General features: G+C 44.1%; 1 protein-coding gene and 1 long non-coding RNA gene across 18 annotated transcripts in view; one reads left to right on the forward strand and one right to left on the reverse strand.

The window, feature by feature from the left end:
- MAGI2 (membrane associated guanylate kinase, WW and PDZ domain containing 2) overlaps positions 1–21,472 on the forward strand; it is a 598,965-nt gene that overhangs the window by 550,352 nt on the left and 27,141 nt on the right. For 15 of the 17 annotated variants that reach the window (XM_081927614.1, XM_081927613.1, XM_081927618.1 and 12 more), the window contains 4 exons: positions 2,376–2,561; positions 6,246–6,402; positions 9,354–9,594; positions 11,422–11,565. In XM_081927614.1, coding sequence (XP_081783740.1) covers positions 2,376–2,561; positions 6,246–6,402; positions 9,354–9,594; positions 11,422–11,565 — 728 coding nt within the window. Of the gene's footprint in view, positions 1–2,375; positions 2,562–6,245; positions 6,403–9,353; positions 9,595–11,421; positions 11,566–13,588; positions 13,848–21,472 lie in introns of those variants that run through there. The other 2 variants (XM_081927615.1, XM_081927620.1) reach the window with 2 other exon arrangements.
- Positions 1–21,472, reverse strand: part of LOC309379087 — a 74,589-nt gene that overhangs the window by 45,327 nt on the left and 7,790 nt on the right. The gene's annotated exons all lie outside the window — the stretch shown is intronic.

Genomic DNA, 21,472 nt, shown 5'->3' on the forward strand with positions numbered 1-21,472 from the left:
GAGGAAATCTCTACCCTAGTGAAAAAATCTCCATTCATTTTTCCATGTTTTTGTTTGCATTCTAAGGACCAAAGGTGCAATCCTGTTGTGCCTACACATGTAAAACAGCATGAAGAGGTGCCACGTAGAAGCTAGAGTAGTCCTGACCTCTCCTGCAGCATTACTGCTTTGCAGGCCAGCCCCACTATGGCTGGGAGCTTCTCAAGTCCTTCCAGGTCTCTCCTAAAAGTATCTAGCAGCATCACCTGCGGACTTGCGTGTCGAGGTCCTCAGGTCCACCCCAATAACTCACACATCACACAGAATTTTTGTTTAAGGTTTTTGGCATAATTTTGGCCACAACTTTATTAAAATACAAATTTGTGAGTGGTTGCTTAGGCATTGGTTGCGACTATCTGCCCCCACCATGGGGGACAGACTGACATTCCGCACGATGCGAAAGTCAGAATGGGGGAATACACTTGGGGGTTACGTGGAGCAGAGAACCTGCCCTCACCCCAAATGCAACCAGGACCTCATTGCTATGGCCCGAGCCCCCTTGACAGAGTGGACAAGCAATAGTTAGCCCCCAATTCCTTTAACGGAATCCCTCGCAGCAGCAGCATTAGAGAGGCAGGCACAGCCAATCCATGCCCCTCAACCAACCAAACCATAAACCAATGCCTAACCGCAACCTTACAAGCTGTGACGATTTGCTACGCAGTAGGCAAAAACCAAATGGCCCCAGCCAATCAGCCAGATGGACAAAATTCCTACCAGGCCCCCGCTCCAAAGCAGACGACCCCATGACAGGCATAGCAAGGTCAAAGCGAACAATCCTATTCTAGGGAGGGAGGGACGGGCAATCCGCTGCATGGGCGAAAAGAGGAAGCCCTAGCCTCGTGCAAGGAGTTTTAGCATTTCTGGCTGTCAATCAATAAATGGCAACATTAATTTCTTCCCAACAACAAGGGAAGCCCCAATCGCATCAGTGGCCAACGATCAGTTAGCCCGCCCCCACTTTGGAGTGTCCTGGTGGCCCCCACCGCAACATGTGCTCTCCGTGAAGGAGAACACGCTTTGGCACACAGGCTGCTGGAATAAACAGGAGCATGCAGAGCCCTGGAGGAAAATAAGTTGCTCGATGCTCCCAGATTAGGCATGGAAAGCCATTCTGTGGTGGGTGTGGCCTGGTTGCGATGCAACACACTGCATACTGCAAAGGTGACCCTGGGTTTTCTGTTCACAAATCAGTGCTTCAGATATATAAGAGAAATTAACAAATCTTAGGTTGTGCCTGCAATGTCTAGTTACCTTTTGCCTTCAATATTTTTTTCTCTCAAACTAGCTTTGGGATGCTTGCCTCTTTGTGCAATATTTACAAGCATTCCATATTTTGTTTAATTTTACCTCCTAATTTCCATCGTACCATAAGAGGATTCAGCAGAGGACAATCGTAAGCTTTTTCATTGGACAACTTTGTGTCTTACCCACCATGATCAGTCCTAGATGGGGTTACAATCCCTGTGAAAGAGCAGTTGTGTAGTTTGGGAGTGCTCCTTTATCTCAACCCGAGGTACTACATCCGGGTTAGTGGAATTTGTAACCCGAAGAGTTTGTAGCCCGAGGTACCACTGTGTGTGTGTGTGTGTGTGTGTGTGTGTGTGTGTGTGTGTACAGTGGTACCCTGGGTTTACAGACACTTCAGGTTACAGACTCCGCTAACCCGGAAGTAGTACCTCAGGCTAAGAACTTTACCTTAGCATGAGAACAGAAATCGCGTGGTGGCAGCGGGAGGCCCCATTAGTTAAAGTGGTGCTTCAGGTTAAGAACAGTTTCAGGTTAAGAACGGACCTCCAGAATGAATTAAGTTCGTAACCCAAGGTACCACTCTGTGTGTGTGTGTTGGCAATGAGAAAGGGTGGAGTAGGAATTTCCTAAACCAAAAAGTAAAAAAATGTAAAGACCTTTGAATCTCTGCTGTTCCAATTGACCTTTAGTCAACTAAACGGACGGCAAAGGGGAAATGCAGGGAAGAAAGACATTGTCTCCTGGTTAATCTTGAAAAGAAGACTTATCCCTAATGGAAGTCATGACTTCCAAAATGATGGTGGATACTTTACTTTGTTATCGGCATAAGCTCCAATAATGCTGATTTAGCTGTTGAGATTTTAGACAGAAACCCAAGCACACTGAAGTGGACGTGCATTCGGGGGGGAGAGAGCTGGATGTTGCAGTTGCTTACAAAGCACAGTGAGACCGTCTAGACATTTCCCACTGGAACCCATTTTGCCTACATGCAAACATTAGTTTACTTCCTTGTACCTGCTATCTTGTATCGACTGCCGTTTTAGGTTAACTGTGCGGGTATATATATTTTTCCTTTTCTTTTCTAGCTGTCCCCCATAAAATAGGCCGGATAATTGATGGAAGCCCCGCTGATCGCTGCGCAAAGCTCAAAGTCGGAGACCGGATCTTAGCTGTGAATGGCCAGTCTATTATTAACATGCCTCATGCAGATATTGTGAAGCTAATTAAAGATGCTGGTCTTAGTGTAACTCTTCGCATCATTCCTCAGGAGGGTAAGTAACTGACCCTTAAAACCCTGGAGGAAAATAGAAGTAGCAACCAATTAATCTGAACTGCACCCCTGGGAAAGTGAGGGAGTTTTTATATGTGCAGCCAGTGCGTGGCATTATATAAATGTTACTGCTGGATCCCCGCAGACCTTGCTAGAAGAGAATCTGAGCCCTTCAAAAACACTTCAAATGGCAAAAGTATCTGTGAACCACCAGGAGAGGCCTTGATGAAGCACTGCAGGGTCTGCTCCTTTGCCTCCTGGGAGAACTAACATTATACAGCAGTTGGAAATAATCACTAGCGTCCCCTGTTCCATTTTCACCCCACTTTACATAATTGCAACTCCACTGACGTCAGCTTTGCTTGGGTTTTTTTCCTCCCAGTTGTGCAACTGAGAACAGATTCAAAACCACAGGAGCACTAACAGAATGACTCTTCAGCATTAGGAACTTGTCCTTCCAATGGTTTTGTACCTTGTGTACTCACAGAGTGAGTGGGTGTTAAATTCTGCCCAAAATATGAGGAGAGCATTCTGATCTAATGGCGGTAATTTTGCTCATACCTTATTGCCTGGAAAGGCATAAATTCATCCTACTTCCCCACTGAAAGATACATAAGATATAGATTCCCTCCCCCCCCCCTCAGTTTATCAGTTTGTCTCTTGTCACTGTTTTAAAATGTTTTAAAAATATAATAATTTTCACCATCTGATTAACTTAAACAGGCTGGATTCAGACTAAGTTAGTTGCACATTTATCACTGAAATCAACATGAAAAAATCACAATGTTCCATTAAAATAAATGAAAATCAAGTTCAACTAACTTCATCTGGATCAAACCTAATGATAGCAAGACCGGCACTACCATTAGGCAAGCTCCTTGGTCAGAAGGTTAATGGGCCGCTAGCAAATGATTGGTCATTTTCATTTATTATATTTTTACCGTTGTGAGACATGCTCTGGATTTTTTTGCCTCTAGTACAACAATGTCTCTGGCTCTCCCCACTGATTAATAATAATAATAATAATAATAATAATAATAATAATATTTTTTTATTTATACCCCGCCCTTCCCAGCCAAGGCCGGGCTCAGAGCGGCTTACAAGCAATAATAAAAACAAGGTGAATGGTTACAACTTAAAAACAAAAATAATATACAACATTAAAATAATGGAAGATTAAAATATTAAAATGTAGCCTCATCGCAGGAGGAGAAGGAAAAGAAAGGGAAAGAGAGAGAGAGAGAGAGAGAGAGAGAGAGAGAGAGAGAGAGAGAGAGAGGGAGGGAGGGAGGGAGGGAGGGAGGGAGGGAATCAAATTGGCTCCAAGCCAAAGGCCAGGCGGAACAACTCTGTCTTACAGACCCTGCGGAAAGAAATCAGATCCTGCAGGGCCCTGGTCTCATGAGGCAGAGCGTTCCACCAGGTCGGTGCCAGTGTTGAAAAGGCCTGGCTCTGGTTGAAGCCAATCTAACTTCCTTAGGGCCCAGGACCACGAGGGTGTTGCTATTTATGGACCTTGAGGCTCTCCGTGGGGCATACCAGGAGAGGCGGTCCCGTAGGTACGAGGGTCCTAGGCCGTGAAGGGCTTTAAAGGTCAAAAGCAGCACCTTAAATCTGACCCTGTACTCCACCGGGAGCCAGTGTAGCTGGAAAAGATTCCCAAATCACAGTTCTCTGTTGTTGTTTTTCTTCTATAAGAAAACTTACCTTTCAAGAAGGCTGGGGGCACTTTGGGGGTTGGGGCTTAGAACCCTCTGAAGGCAAATCAAGTTTCTCATGCGAAGGGCCATTGCTCAGTAATAGAGCACATGCTTTGAATGCAAAAGCTCCCAGGTTCAGTACCTGGCATTCTCCAGGTAAGGCTGGGAAGTTTTCCTGCCCAAAACCCTGGAGAGCTGCTATTAGTCAGTGTAGACTAAGCTAGATGGACCAATGATCTGACTTGAAATAAGGCAGCTTCCTGTGTCGTTTGCAACCCAGTGCTGCTCCCCTACCCAGTTCCCGAATTTTGGTACTGATAGCTAGCAGTGGGTGGCTGGACAGCAGCACTTACCTGATGTCCCAGAGGGGCAAGGAGGTGCCGAGGTTGGCATAGTGCAAACACATTGACAGGAACACCGGATTGGCTCTATCTGTGTGTTTGCACCACACTGACCTCTCCCTCTTGTTATGTCTCAGCAACATTCTGCTGCTGTTATGGGCTTATGCAGAGATAAATATGGTTGCAGACAAGATTGGAGAAAAACAGATTTCTCTCTAACCACCTCTGCCCACAAAGCAATCAACATTTGGCGTGAGAATTGTGTTCTTAGAGGTACAGGGAAAGGAGATGAGTTCTGTTTCATTAAGTAGTCTGTGTAGCTTTACATCCCAGTAGCACAATGCTAAAAGACTAGAGATGTTGAATACATAAGTTGTGTGATTCTGTAGCAGTCTGTGCTGCTGGGTGGATAACTTCTTTGCTTCCTGGAGATATTTTCCCTATTGGAAGTGCTACAGTATGAAAAAGAACACTCTATCATATACACATTTACAAATATTTGTTAATCTCTTATGCACCTAAGAGGGGCTGACCTTATTTGGCAATGGCAAATGTTTAGCTGAGTTCAAAGGCAGCTGATAGCCTACATAGCCTGCATAGTTTTGCTTTCCTGCCTGTTTTATTTGTCTAAATGTGCACTGCCCAACAGATTCAAAATGGGTAATAGCAACTGTACATTAATAGCTTGCTAGATATTTAGGTGCTTAGAAGTTAAACAGAGCATGGAGAATAGAAGAAGGAAAACCTAAGAAAACTGCAAAGAATATTGTGGCGCCTTAGAAGACTGACAAAGATTTACTGTGACATGGGATTTTGTGAAGTTGGGCTAAGAAAAAGCAGGGTTTTTCTGAAGATGTCTCTATTAACCCTACTCTCCTCCACTCATTCAAATGCATTAGTTCTATTCCAGTCCAAATCCTTCATCCCCTTCTCGCTGAGTAAATTAGGCTGCAATCCTGTACACACTTCCTCATGCACATGAACCCTGTGGGAAGTCTGTGGCTGGTCTGTTAGTCATTCAAAACAGATCTTGAACATAAATTTGGGAAAGCTATTATCTGTGGCCAAATGATTTTGAATCCAAGCAAGATTTCTCTCTTCCAGTTCCCTTTCCTTTCACTGTCATCTTTCTCTCCTTCTTACATCATGCATCACAGGTCCAGGGGTCCAGATTTGAAACCTTGCATGAGCACGATATTATCTATGAAAATCTTCCATCTGATACTGTTGTGCTCACGCTTTAGACGTGTGGGCCTAAGCCATCTAAAGTTTCAACTGCAGAGCTGTAGTGGGCTGCTATGGGCTCTCATTTTCTCTCATTTTCTCTCATTTTCTCAAAGTGGAACCTTTCCATATTTCTCTCTGCCCTTGGAAGGAACTCTGAGAAATGAAATGTGTATGTCAATTCCAACTGGGTTTTGAATAACACGCATGCCAGCCAGAGCAGGATGAGATTTCAAACACGATCAGATGAAGCTTTCTAAGTTCAGGTGTCTTAAAATCTAATTACAAGCCATGATAATAAAAGCAACAGAACATAAATTGCCTGAGATGGGGTATGACACAGTAATGATTGCCTCCCTTTGCCCTTTACTAAATGCCACGCGGTGACAACTCTCTAATCACCAGTCTTCCATTATGCAGAGCTGAACAGCCCAGCTTCCGCACCCAGCTCAGAAAAACAGAGCCCCATGGCACAGCAGCACAGCCCCATGGCTCAGCAAAGCCCCCTATCCCAGCAGAGCCCCGTAACACAGCCGGCGCCTCCACAGCCTCTCCAGTCCCAAGGACACGAAAACAGGTAAGGAAAGAGCAGGTGATCCAGCATTCTACTTTCTCCAGGTATACAATGAAAGACTGTGATTCCCTCATGGTGGGTTAGGGAGACCCTTTGGGGGAAGTGAAGGGGGCGCCCTCCCACAAACAGCCCTCCCACAAACAGAAGGGCTCTTTCTGTTCGCAGAAAGGACCGTGATCAGGAGAGGCTCCCACTCATGGAAGGAGAAGGGAGCAGTTCCCCCAAGTATTCTTTTCTGTTTCACTCCCCACATTGTTCCAGAGCATATTTTTAAGGAACAGAAGAAGCTACAGGGAGTAAGTCAGGGAAGTATCTCCCCAACTCTTTCTGTGAGAGGAACCATTCTTTCAGCAGAATTCCTCTCACGGGCTACCTGCATCCAGCCCTTTATGCTAATGAAGCAGTACATAATTTGGCGATTACTGTTGCTGTTAGTGGAACATGGCGCAAATGGCACTTTGCCTATGTAGTAATTGCCAAAGCTTTCATTTGATGACTTTTGACATGATTTTACCTTATTCATGTTAAGAATTCTTATGGTACTGCCTCATAATATTTTATCACTGGTTTCACTGCCAGATTCCAATATGACTTGCATTGTTGCCATAGAACACCTTATCATGTGAAAATGGTGCACAAAAGTTACTTTGATCAGAAGTGGTCATGGGGGTCAAATATGGTTATGATGCTGTTGCATCTTTTTAATCTTAAAACTGACTCCCTCTCATGAGCCACACAAACAAACCAGTATTCGAAATCATTTTGTCAAGCAAATTTACAGCTTTCTTGGTTTATAGCAGATCATTAACCTCCAAATCATTTCTCCATGTTAGTTACCAATCTACTTTTTTGTATCCCTCATGGACACAAGTAAAAAAGCTCTACCTTAAAAGAAAGTATCAGGTTAAAACTTCTATGGCCATTTTGCAATTTCCGGACAGTTATATTTTGTCCTTGAATTAACTTTCGTCTTGTAAAATGTGACCTAATACATTATCATTATAGTCATTCACATCATTGATTTACCAATGTACCTCGTCCAAAACCTTGCCCCAACAGTAAATGACAGTTTCAAAGTTCCTACACAGTGTTATAAAAAGGACTAATTAGTTGTGGTTCAAGTACAATGCTCTGTATGTCATATTCATTTAACACTCCTACAAAATTAAGGCTGCAGACCTAAACACACTTAACTGCAGAAGCAAGTTCCTTTGAAATCAGTGGGGTTTACTTTTAAGTAATGTGCTGAAGACTGAGATGCTAATGATCCAAAATCTTTATGAGGTACTTTTAAAAACCTACTTTAGGTGCATCCAGTGGGAGCTTTTGATTGTTAACTTCTTATAGTTTTTGGAGAGCAGATCTTCTGGTGCCTTAGCACGAAGTGATTCTGAACATATTTTCCATTTCAAAAGGTTGTAGGGCATGATCTGAAGGAACCCAGTGCACCAGCTTTGCTGAAGCCAAGTAGGCTTGGCTCAGGATGGGAGGCCACCTTGTGCTCCTTGTGTATGCCGCCTTGGGTTCCAGGAAAGAAGAACAGTAAGGCGTAAATGTCAAATAGAAATAAAGAAATGTTGCTACTACAAAGGATGAGGTTAGAGAAACACAGGGTCAGAACTTCTGTAGGTGGGTGAAGCTAGTTGTTCACTTCTTTGGATCTTTGACATTGGGTAGAGAACAGCTCAGTTTCATGTGGCCTTTGGTGTAATGTCATCTGGGTGGCAAGAAGAGAGAAGGAGAGGGAAGGGGTAGCTGAAAGAGTGGAGAAAGGTGGGAGAAAGAGAGTGAAAGGAGTAGCAGAAAGGGAGAGAGGGATGGCAGACTGGGGGTGACCCTACGCCACGCATAGACAAACTTGGCCCTCCAGCTGTTTTGGGACTACAACTCCCATCACCCCTAGCTAACAGGATGATGGGAGTTGTAGTCCCAAAACATCTGGAGGGCCGAGTTTGCCTATGCCTGCCCTACACACTTTTGACTCTGACCTTTGAAGATGCATGTGAATTTTTATGCAGAGTTATTTTTAAAATATGGTATGGGGAACATTGCAATAAACGCCCACATTTATTTTATTTAATCTTCAGGGCAAAACTAGACAAACATTTACATTGCGCTTTCTGAAAATGAGTGTGCATGAGTCTTGTTCCTAAGGGAGTGGTGTCTAGCCACACACCAGCTTCAAAGAATGAAGGTACTGCCAGTCTGGACTGCACTAGAGCACAGGTGTTCCCCTGTAACAGCAGCCATTTGAGACAAAGCACCTACAGCTACCGTAGGACAATCAAGGAGGGAGAATAAGTATGTCCTCACCAGCAACAGCTAGGAGGCAGAGGATGGCACAGGCAGTGCAAAAAAAATAAGTGCAGTTGCTGACGGCCCAGCTACCACCAGTCACATCTGTGTGGGGGCAACTAGACACTCAGCAGTTGCCTGCTTCCATTACATTGAGCCGCTCACAGACTCCACTCACCATTTACCGTATTTTTTGCTCTATAAGACTCACTTTTTACCTCCTAAAAGGTAAGGGGAAATTTGTGTGCGTCTTATGGAGCGAATGCAGGCTGCGCAGCTATCCCAGAAGCCAGAACAGCAAGAGGGATTGCAGCTTTCACTGCGCAGCGATCCCTCTTGCTGTTCTGGCTTCTGAGATTCAGAATATTTTTTTTTCTTGTTTTCCTCCTCCAAAAACTAGGTAGGTCTTGTGGTCTGGTGTGTCTTATAGAGCGAAAAATACGGTACCAACCGTGGGCGTCATGCTTTTAACTATCCCCTTGATCTGGTATGGTCTGTCCTGACGCAGATCGTTTTCCACCCAATCCCGAATTCAGTTACCTCATTTTGCGACCCAGAAGTATGCTTTTCATTTCTTGAAACGTATTTAACAGCTACCCAGTTTTCAGTTTAAATAATGCCTTACTAAGGTTCCAACGTAACAATTCTTTATTGCTTAGTTATAGGTCAGAGGTAAAAGCAAGGCAAGATGTGAAGCCCGACATCCGACAACCTCCCTTTACAGACTATAGGCAGCCTTCAACGGACTACAGGCAGCCTCCATTAGACTACCGACACCCTCCCGTTTTGGATTACCAGCAACCGCCACCTCTGGACTACCGACAGCCCCCGTTGATAGACTACAGGCAACATTCTCCTGACACCAGGCAATACCCTTTATCAGATTACAGGCAGCCCCAGGTATTTGTCTGTTTGTATCTATCATTCTAATAACGTTTTTCCATTATACCATGCCCAAAGCCGTTTACGATGAAGTTTGATACTTCTGCCTGTCGATATTTAACTAAAGTCCCAAACCTAGTGCTTTGCATGCAGGAAAAGAGAAGAGACACCATTCAGGGATAGAACATGGGCTTGGCGTGTAGAAGTTTCCCAGGCTCAATCCCTAACCTGCCCACTTAAACAAAGGCAAGGGGAAAGGGACTCTGGAAAGCTGCTGCCAGTTTGAGTAGACAATACTGGACTAGTTGGACCAATGGTTTAATGAGTTAGTATAAGGCAGATTCACAGGATCAATTTAATTTTGAATGCGTTGATATGGGCAGTATCCAACTAACATGTTCCTCAGCACAAGGATTTCTATTTGTGCAATGGGCCTTCCCCCACTTTCCTCCCCTCCAAATCTGCTCTGGAGGATTGGGGCAGGGGGAATCCTAAAACAGATTTTGCGTTACTCAGTGCTACTTTGGTAGGGCTGCCATATTTCAAGAAGTAAAAAATCTGGACGATCAGAGGGGGGAGGAAATGTACAGAGAGAAAGAGAGATTATTAATACATCATGTATAATTCAGATTGAGAGTGCTTTGGTGATTCAGAAGGGTAAGAAAACTTCTGTTTATGTATACGTTTTCTAATTTTTTTTTAAGAGAAGTGTTTAATACCCTCAAAATCTCCTTCACAGCCTTATCTACAATCCACAGTTGAAATACTTAGAGTTAAGCTGATTTGCATCCCAATCATATAACCATTTCCCTGGAAGTATGTCCCATTTATTTCACTAGGATTACTTCCAGGTAAACATACTCCAGCCTCCTTGGTTTTATTTCCACTGACCTATCTGCCTGGGACAGATCTTAAGGAGCCACCATGTTAGAGTAAAGCTGTGGTTTGTGACACTGATTTGCCATAGGTATTGGCACACCCCATTCAAAGTGCTTATCTGCTGATATAATGGCTGCATTCAGACATCTCCCCCAAAGCAGCAAAAACATAAAAAACACCCATGTACCCAGATCAGATACTTACCAGATAACAACAGCCTGTGTCGAGAAATAAGTACAGTGGTACCTCGGGTTAAGTACTTAATTCGTTCCAGAGGTCTTGAAACTGTTCTTAACCCGAAGCACCACTTTAGCTAATGGGGCCTCCTGCTGCCAGCGCGCCACTGGAGCACAATTTCTGTTCTCATCCTGAAGCAAAGTTCTTAACCTGAAGCACTATTTCTGGGTTAGCGGAGTCTGTAACCTGAAGCGTCTGTAACCTGAAGCGTATGTAACTCGAGGTACCACTGTACACTCCTTTCCTCTTCAATACACATCGAAGGCTGAAAACACAACCGCCAGATTTGCATGATTCTTCCCAGTAAAAAAACCAAAAAAAGAACGAATTAGGCCTTTTTGAGTATCAGCCTCCTTGTGGACTACATGTATCACACATAATTTTAGGTGCCTTTCACCACACAATAACTGCTGCCAACTAGTAAGTGTTTGAACCAGGCTGTAGCATCAAACATTAAAACAGATGTTGGGAACATTCGGCCTTTACAGATATTGCCGAACTACAACTTCCACCAGCCCAGGCCACTGGCCATGTTTGCTAGGAGTGATCGGAGTCAGAGTTCGGCAACATCTGGAGGGCCAAAGTGTCCCCATGCCTGCAGTAATTCAAGCTAAGTCACAAGTATTTTCATTTAATTTAGCTATGGGTTGAGAATTGTAGCCTCGATAAAGAAAATCGCTCTTCATTCATTGAAATGATTCATTTCCCCCCTGTTCTTTGACCATACAGGACTTTGATTATTTTACTGTGGACATGGAGAAGGGAGCCAAAGGATTTGGATTCAGCATTCGAGGAGGAAGAGAGTACAAAATGGATCTCTATGTGCTGAGGTTGGCAGAAGATGGGCCAGCAATAAGAAACGGAAGAATGAGGGTAAGCTGGGTTGAAGAGGTGGGAGCTGGCAGAGGTACTTGAAAGGAACGGCACAGTCCAAACCCACAATCTTGCAGGATTAGAGAGTTTAGATTTGGCGGATCTTGGGCTGTCTCAGTTTAGCAGTGGCTCAGCCAGTCTAACATAAGATAGTGTGAGTCCCCAAAAGGGGAAATTTAGGGAAGGGGCAAGGAGAGACTTCCAAACCCCTGTCAGGTTTGTCATGTGACCAGAAACCTGGTGAAACATACACTGGTGGTATTCATGGAACCATAGAACTGTAGAGTTGGAAGGAACACCAAGGTCCACAACCCCTTGCAATGCAGGAATCTCAGGTAAATCATGCAGGACAGATGGCCATCCAACCTCTGCTTAAAAGCCTCCAAGGAAGGAGAGTCCACAACCCTCCCAAGGGAGACTGTTCCACTGTCAAACTATTAGAAAGTTTTTTCTGCTGTTTAGTAACTTGAAGCCATTAAGTCATATTCCTCCTGAATTGAGTTTTTACTAGAGGTGCACTATGGTGGCTTTCTATAGTTATGGTAATAATAATAATAATAATAATAATAATAATAATAATAATAATAATAATAATAATATACTATTTATATCCTGCCCATCTGGCTGGGTTTCCCCAGCCACTCTGGGCAGCTTCCAACAAAATATTAAAATACAATAGTCCGTCAAACATTAAAAGCTTCCCTAAACAGGGCTGCCTTCAGATGCCTTCTAAAAGTCTGGTAGTTGTTTTTGTCTTTGACATCTGGTAGGAGGGTGTTCCACAGGGCAGGTGCCACTACCAAGAAGGCCCTCTGCCTGGTTCCCTGTAATTTGGCTTTTCGCAGCGAGGGAACCGCCAGAAGGCCCTCGGCACTGGACCTCCGTGTCCGGGCAGAATGATGGGGGTGGAGATGCTCCTTCAGGTATACTGGACTGAGGCCGTTTAGGGCTTTAAAGTTCAGCACCAACACAAATGTACTGGTTGTTCTGCAACTATCATTGAACAAAGTCAAACGTACTTTGAAGAAAGTATGCGGAGGGTCAGGATGTCAGGCTGCAATTTTGTGTACACTTACTTGAATATAACTCCCAGCCGGACTCAAAGCATATAGGACTTTGCTGCGTGAATGCTGCCCTGCAACTTTTTCTCTTAAGCCTCTCCCTCTCCAGAGTCTTGAGGTGGGACTTATGCTATACCTCCTCATCTGGGAGGGAGCCTCATTGACCTCAGTGGGCCTTCCTTCTGGTGAAACACACCATACAGTATAGGATTGCATTGTCAGAAAGTTAAAAAGATGCCTGATTACTCATGCATAATAGTCCATGGAGCTCATCCAAATGTTCAGCGGCTGCTCTTTCTTCTTGATGCAGGAAATAGCTTCTCTTAATGTAAAGTTATTTTTAGCTCTGGAAACCATAATTTTGCAGTGATCTCTATGCAACAAAGGGTTTTCTCGAGAATTAATCTATGAGACAGCACTCAGGGACTTGAGAAGGGCAATATTTAAATATTAACTACCAGCCTATAGAGTATTTTGTTTACTTTTTTATTGCAAAAGAGAAAACTATGCATTTGTTGTTGGGCTTTGTGTGAATGATCAGAAAGAGAGCTGAAAACTAAAAATAGATGCATTCACAACAATTCCAAAAGTGCTGTCTTTAAATAGGGAAGAAATAACACAAAGATAAACAAGTTTCTTCCATCATGCATTCTGGATTTGATGATGCCTCTACTTCCTGATACCCCCGGATTTGTTTTGCAATTTCTTTCTGACAATATATAAGCATCTTATCGGAGGGAAACCTGACATATATTGCACCTTTCATTCAGGACATTCTGAATTGGGGGCAGGGAGGTACTCTTCCTAATTCTACACTCTCACATATTCCTCCTCCATTCTGAAGCCAACTAATTAAAGATTGGTTGAGGGAGTTTCTTTAGATTACAGCAATGTCACTGAATATTATTTCCACAAGAAGGACAGAGGCATGAGTAACTCAGTCATCTTTGTGTTATATACAGACACAAGGACACACGTTGCAGAAAGCTGCATGAAGTCATAGATGTAGGTGCTTCATAAGAATGTCTCTGTCTCCTGCAGACTTGAGCATGGGCAAAATTGCCCATGCCTTCAAAATATAGGTGGTGCTTGAGCTATTGAGGAACTAACTCTGGTGGTTTCCAAACACTTCACTGTAAATGAGTGCTTTGGGGAGTGTGTAGCCTTTTGCATCGCACAGTGAGAGTTTGTCATCATCAATAAAGCATTACCCAAAAGCAATCTACCCTGAGGTATCTGTGAGTCAGAGAAGGCTGCAGTTGGCTGGGATACTGGCGCTCATTCAGCAAACTCATGCGAGAGAGAAAGCAGGTGAATAAAAAGAAACAGCAATCCTGCATTTAAAAGGATGTGCAAGAGCCTCTTTGGTGAGGCTCACTGGATGGGTCAATAGACTCAGTACAAACAAACGAACTAAGAATGATGGGTACACAAGACTGATGGAACTGAACTCATCAGAGATTAGAGAAGAGGTGTTCATTTATAGAAGAAACACTGGGAACACCAAAGGGTAAAAAAACAATTGAAAGTGCAGCCGGGAACAGAAAGCAAACAGAATGCATTTGTATTCAACAAGTGCAACAGATCAAAGCCTCCTGGGTGCTGAGAGCAAAATTACAGTACAATCTCATTTTCTAGTTGCCCCAGACATTCCGCTAATAAGATGTTTGAGTAAACAGAACTCTTTACTTAGGTTTCATTGATATAGAGATATTCAAGTCAACATACAGCCAATTCAAATTACCTGAAGGTGTTTTCTTTTCTGTAATCAATGATATGACGGTGCTCTAGTGGTTAAGAGCAGTAGACTCGTAATCTGGTGAACTGGGTTCGCTTCCCTGCTCCTGCACATGCAGCTGCTGGGTCACCTTGGGCCAGTCAAACTTCTGTGAAGTCTCTCAGCCCCACTCACCTCACAGAGTGTTTGTTGTGGGGGAGGAAGGGAAAGGAGATTGTTAGCCACTTTGAGACTCCTTAAGGGGAGTGAACGGTGGAATATCAAGTCCACATTCCTATTCCTCCTCCTCCTCCTCCTCCTCCTCCTCCTCCTCCTCCTCCTTCTTCTGTTCCTTCTTCTGTTCAACATGTTTCTCTGCTGCTAAGGAGTCTCGCAGTCTCTGCCAATTCCTGAAATATGAGTGTTGTGTTTGAAAGCTTATCAGCTGCTAACTACCTTAGTGTAGTGTCCAGTTTGCATACATCATGGGCTCTGTTCAGAGTTTCTAGTGAACGTGCAGAGGATGTGGGGGCCAGCCAACAGGCACAGGCTAACCCACCTTGCTCCATGTACCCATTGCACACACTCGGCCCATCAGCCTGGGAGGTCACTGGGTGACCTTGGGGCAAGTCACTTTCATCTCTCAACCTAACATGCCCCAAAAAAGTTGTTGTGAAAATCTCTGAGGATAAGTATAGTGCCCTGATCATTTTGGAGACAGAGAAGTTTAGAGAGGCTGTCTATAAATATATAATCATGAACTAGGAAGCCACTCGCAATTAAGATAGTTCCTGCCTGAAAACTGTGCATCGCCTGTGGTCTGAATCGTACATTTAAGTTAATCTGCTTCTAATAAACCTCAAAACTCACGATCTATGTTTAACCATCCTTTGTTTTCTGAAGCAGACTCTGAAGGCCTTTGAAGGACTTTATCCTAATTCCCTGCTTCATATATCATGATCCAATTTTAGCAAAACTGGCAATGGATTCTGACTGCTCTGATAATTCTTGAAACTAAATTGAGCACTAATGCCTTAGTTACACAGCAGACAAAAGTGTGGCAAGGCACCAGTTTGCTAGCTTTCCACAAACACTAGTCCCAAGCAGGCTTGTATTGACACAGAGACATAAATTGGCCAGATTTATTGTATACACAATAAAGAAATGCAAAATGAGTTCCTCTAGGATGCTAAATCTGTTTCAGCTGTGCAGTTGATGCTATCATAAATCAGAAGCAAATAGGTGATCCATTATACAGTATCTTTACACAAACTGAGGACAATCCACAGAATCTATTTCAGGAAAAATAAAAGGGAAGGAACAAGATTGCTGTTATATATGGTTGACTTGATTCTCCAGAACAACTCAGGTTGCCTTGTTAGAAATGTCTTTAGAATCTCATGGGTCAGAGAAAATCTTTAACAGCAGCCACAAAAGAAAGGTCAGCTAATAATCTCAACTTTTAATGTAACTTTTTAAAAAAATGAAATTTCAAACAGAATTGTTTTTGAGACTGCATTGTCTGCTGGAGTTATACACACTGTGGAGAGGATTAGCGTGACCATTGGTAAATTATACATTGTTGTTGTTTAGTTATTTAGTCGTGTCTGACGCTTCGTGACCCCATAGCACACCAGGCACTTCTGTCTTCCACTGCCTCCCACAGTTTGGTCAAAAATTATACATTAGTGTTCTGGAATGAGTTCTTTAAATTATAGCTCTCATCTAAGATGCTGCACAACCTTCATGCTTTAAGGCTTCTGCCATTAGAATATCACAGGCAGTTGTAATCTTTTAAATATTTTCAATTGTAATCTAGAAAACATTGCTGCCTCACATTAGGGGAGAGCAGCGCACAAGCTCTCGAAAAATTAGTGCAACATGCTCCATACTATAAAAATAAGGGGGAATTGTAATGATATGCTATAGCTCTAAATATCCTACCTGGAGACTAGGCCTTTGCACCAATTTATAAAAACAGAACATGATTCCCAGTAAGACAAATGAGAAGCTCTTTGTGACATAGAGCAAAGGCCTAGCAAGCAGAGAGGTATCATTATGCCGCACAGCTGTATGGATGTCAGCTCTGCACATGTCCCTCTCCATCCCATGCACAGGAGCTGACTGGACTGGCAGCTGAATCTTCCTTCAACACTGGCAATGGGGTAGCATCACCCACCAAAGGGCAGTTTAGGATATTTCTGGCAGGTCATGGGACACACAGCTCTAATCTCTCCAGCTAAGGGCAATGGCCAGTGGCCCAAGAGGAGCTTCCACAGCTCCCCACTCTATCAGCCACCTGAGATGACTGCCTCACTCTGCCTAATGGTAGGGCTGACCCTGCTCAGTAAGAACAAAAAAATTCTGGGGGTTGGAAAAGACGTGGGGAAGGGAAGGTCCTGTGCAGATCTTGTCTGGGATCAGGAATTTAGGTGGTGTTGCCCTTGAAGACAATTCAGAAACTTCAGCTTGGCAGAATACAGCGGCCAGAATCCTGATTTGGATTCCGTTTAGAACTCAGTTTGTTTCTGGATTGAATTTAAGGTGCTCACACTAGTGAGCCCCAGATATCTGAAAGACCACTTCCTTGTGTCAGGGACTGGCTGGCTGAAGAGGAGTGGTGGGAGGCAGCAGCCAGGAAGCCCCCTAGGGAAGCCTCAGAAGAGGAAGGCTTGGAGCCAGGGGAGTGGGGCACTGAGGACAGCTCAGAGGGAGGGAGGGGAGGGGAGGGGAGGAATGGCTGGAGGCTGGAAGATGCGAGCAGATGTGAGCGAGCAAGAAGAGCCAGGTGCTTTGCTGATGAAATGGGAAGAGAGGACAGCATCTGCAGAAGTACCGTATTTTTCGCTCTATTGGACGCAGTTTTTCCCTTCCAAAAATTGAGGGGAAATGTGTGTGCGTCCTATGGAGCGAATGTAGGCTTGTGCCATAGCCGCGCGCAACCCCTCCGGCAAGGAGAGGCTGCACGGGGCTAAAGGGGAAGCCAAAACAGCGCTCGCTGCCTTGCCATCCCGCTCGCTGCCTTGCCTTCTTCCATAGCTGCGTGCAACCACTCCGGCGAGGAGAGGCTGCACGGGCTATGGCTTCTTTAGCCCTGCGCAGCGTCTCCTGGCAAGGAGAGGCTGCACGGGGCTAAAGGGGAAGCCAGAACAGCGAGCGGGATCCATCCCACTCGCTGCCTTGCCTTCTTCCATAGCTGCGTGCAACCCCTCTGGCAGGGAGAGTGCAGCCTGTATGCTGCTCTTTGGGGCTGGGGGGGGAAATATTATTTTCTTGATTTCCCCCCCTGAAAACTGGGTGCGCCCTATGGTCCGGTGCGCCCTATGGTGTGAAAAATACAGTAGCCCAGGAGCTTGCTGTTCCTACTGAACTGAGCAGAGAGGGCTTTGCATGTAGCAGAACAAAGGGCACAGAGTTTAAGTTTAGTTTAAGTTTTCAGCTGTAGTTTAAGGCTGCTAGGGAAACTTTGAGCTGAGGCGTAGATGGGGTCTTAGGAGGACGTAAAGGAACTGGCAACTGCTCAGTGGAAGCAAGTTTGGTTGGTAGGCAGTGCCGAGCTGTTAGCCATGTTCCTAAATGAAGTATTACTGAACTTGTGTTGGTTAGGGATGCCATATTTCAAGAAGTGAAAATCCGGACACAAAAGTTGTTAGCTATTTTTTGGGATATTCGACAAAAATTCAACACTTCCAATATCTCAGGAAGATACTGGTTAAATTTTGACAGCTGTATAAAAAAGAACATCTAAAAATTAACTACGATAAAACCAAGGACACTGTATTTGGCAAGAGGACTACCCTTGAGCAAGTACCCAGATTTAAATATCTGGGATTACTTATCGATGGGAAGTCAGCATGGAAGCCCCATCTGGAAGCAATTAAGGTAATATCTGGCCGTTCTTCTGGGCTGCTATATGGGTTCTTCCATTCAAAGGGCAAGCAGTTAATCAACCCAGTTATTAACCCATTGGCCTGATCCAGCAGGGCTTGTCCAACATTCTTATGGCTTGCTTGAGGCCACCTAGTAAGTGAATGGCTAGAGCAAAAATTGAGCTGAGCTACACCAGCCACCAATGGCAATTAGAACTGCTGTTACGAGGACTGCTTTAATGAGTTAACTTTCACCAAGAGAAGGGCTTTCAGCTCAGGAGAGAGGGAGCCCCATGCTGTGGGGGAACTTGCACAATGCAGGGCGCTTCCCAGGCTGCCTCTTTCTATCAGAAGGAAGGATGAAAAAAGTAATAAGATATTGAATATTTAATTTGGAAGCTACAATGCACGTATAAATAGGAGATGTCACTTTCCATAGGGTAATTAGTCTCTTTCAAGAGGTTTAATTATAAAATGCATTAAGGAGATGGCAGACAGCAGTGCCCTTTGTGCACAATCATCGGGGGCTGTTTTTACCATTAAAATTCCCCACTTAACGCAGGTTGAAAGCCCGCACATGCAATTACCTTCATTTCTGGTGCAGCAGGGAAGCGGCACACCTGTAATGAGTTTTTTTTGTTGGCAGAGGCCTGCTCATTCAAGAATGACGCAGCAGGCAACTTGCTTTAAGTTAGGCAACTGTAATTGCTTTGACACGTCATAAACCAACCGTGCACGTCGACTGAAAATATTTACTAACCTGCTAAGCACATCTAGTAACCTGCGTTCATCAAAAGGCCCAATTAAGGCCTGTCTTTCCCACTGACCCCACCACAAGTCAGCTCTTTCCTCAGTATTCCTTCGATTCCAATTCCTAGATCTTTATTCTGTTGCCGATTTTCCAGCCTCTCACAGGGAAGTTGGAAGCTGAGTCAGAGCCATGGTTCCTCTGGCTCATTATTGCCTGGCTGGCTGACACTTCATTCCCTTGGAGTTCCTGAGGAGTGAACCTTCCCTCCTCCAGGAATACTTCACACAATACGTTTCCTCATTCTAAAATGATTCATGCACGTACACAGAGCAAAACATGTGGTGGGAAGAAAGTGAAGCGTTTCTCCCTCTCCCATAATACTAGAACCAGGTTATCCATTAATGAAGCTGTGTTTTGGAAGATTCAGGACAGACAAGATGGAGTTCCTCACACAGCGCAGCGTTGACAATGGAATTTGCTCCCACGAGATGAAGCAATGGCTGCCAACTTGAATGGCTTTGAGAGAGGATTAGGCAAAGTCATGGAGGATCGGGCTTTGCATGGCTACCAGCCATGATGTCTAGGTTCTACGACCACAGTTGGAGACAGATGCTGGGAATCACAGGCGGAGAGGGTGCTGTTGCGCTCAGGTCCATCTTCTGGACTTCCCATAGGCATCTCGTTGGCCATTGTGAGAACAGGATCCTGGACTGGGTGGACTTATGGCCTGATCTAGCAGCCTGGTTCTTCTAAAGGCAGCCTCTACAAACCGTACAGCTGTACAAAGTCATTGCAGGATCTTTCCACGCCCCTCTAAAATTAATTTATTAGATTTTTATACTGCTCTTCATCTGAAGATCAAAGAGCGGTTCACAACATGAAAATACAAAGTGAAAACACAAAATACATAAAAAAGCAAAACAAACCAAGAACCTCACTCCCACATACATACCCAAAAGGCCACAGAATGTTAATCAGCCAAAGGCCTGCTTGAATGAAAAATGTATTTGCCCGGCACCTAAATACATGAAATGAAGGCGCCAGGTGAGCCTCCCTGAGGAGAGCCGGGAGCCACTGCAGAAATGTCGTGTTCTCATTTTGCCACCCTCTAGACCTCTCATAGAAGAGATGCCTCAGAGGCTTGTCACAGGGTCTGAGTCAGTTCCAATGGGCAGAGGCATTCTTTGAAGTATTGCAGTCCTAAGTTGTTTAAGGGTTTATAGGTCAAAACCAGCACTTTGAATTGGGTCCAGAAACTAATTGGCAGCCAGTGCAGTTGGGCCGGGATCAGTGTAATATGCTCAAATCCTGGTGAGCAACCTGGCCACCGAATTCTGCACCAGACCAACTATTCTTCCTCGCCCCCTGCCACCAAAAGAAATGCCTGCCCTTGCATCTCATGTAGTACTGTAGTGCCAAACCAAAATCCTAAGGGCAAAGCAACCAGAAAGGCAGTTCTGCTGGATCAATATAAATACGCTTATCTGGGGGAACCTGACGTGTCAAAGAAAATAATAGAGCTATTTATTGGGAGAAATATAGTAGGAAGTTTATTAATGATTTACCTGCTAAATAGAGGGTTAAAAGAAAAACGTACATACAAATGTTGCATACATCTGAGTCTCCTTATTTTAATGGTTTTTAAAAGCTTTACAATTTTATTTGTAATTAACCTATCAATAAAAATGTCACTTAGATGCTCCCTAGGAATATTATCTCCTCATTATTGTCACAAAACAGGCCGCTCAATTTCATAGCTCAGTTGTTCTAGAGCCTGGCTGGAGAATCTGAATTAATCTGAACTGAAATGACTTTTTCTTTAAAGCAACACTCTCTCCTGCTTTCATAAATATAAAAGAAAAGAGTAATTAAGATGCATCTTACCATGGATCATAAATGCAAACGAAGTTTTTGTGTGGGGGTGTGACACGAACACTGTGTTCTGATGAAAGCCTGCATTTTATTTTTGGGGTGTGCCGATATCAAGCAGCTAGGTACATTAGTGGCTCAGCATGGCATCTCCCGCTGTGCTCTTCTCTTCTCCTTCATCTCCACCCCAAATATCATCGCAGATCCTTGGCTCCCAGCCCCCTTGCCACCCAAAGCTTCCCTTTCCTAAATATTCCTCCCTGAAACAACACAAGTTTCCCCCACTTCCCAATAAATATTCCATGCGTATGCAATGTAAAAGATACAGCCAAACATTAGGCAGGTTTGTACAATAATTTAGAGGTTAATATAGCAGTTTAATGTCCTCTACTCTCCATCTTAACGGATTGTCCCAGAGTGAGCCATAGATAGCTAGTGCTGAGGGAACAACACTGTCCTTTCCAGTGTGCAGAATAAACATGTACCATAATGTGTCAAAATCATCTTTGCTCTTTGTGTTCCTTAGCACTCTTAAGATGCTGGGTTAGTTTCTCTGTAAGATTCTTCCACAATCTATTCAACCATGCCTCTATAGAGTCAAGGTAGTAGCTGTTTGCCATTAGTATTAATATTCTTCTAG

Source organism: Podarcis melisellensis, assembly GCF_964234715.1.
Source record: "Podarcis melisellensis genome assembly, chromosome: 10".
Taxonomy (NCBI): domain Eukaryota; kingdom Metazoa; phylum Chordata; class Lepidosauria; order Squamata; family Lacertidae; genus Podarcis; species Podarcis melisellensis.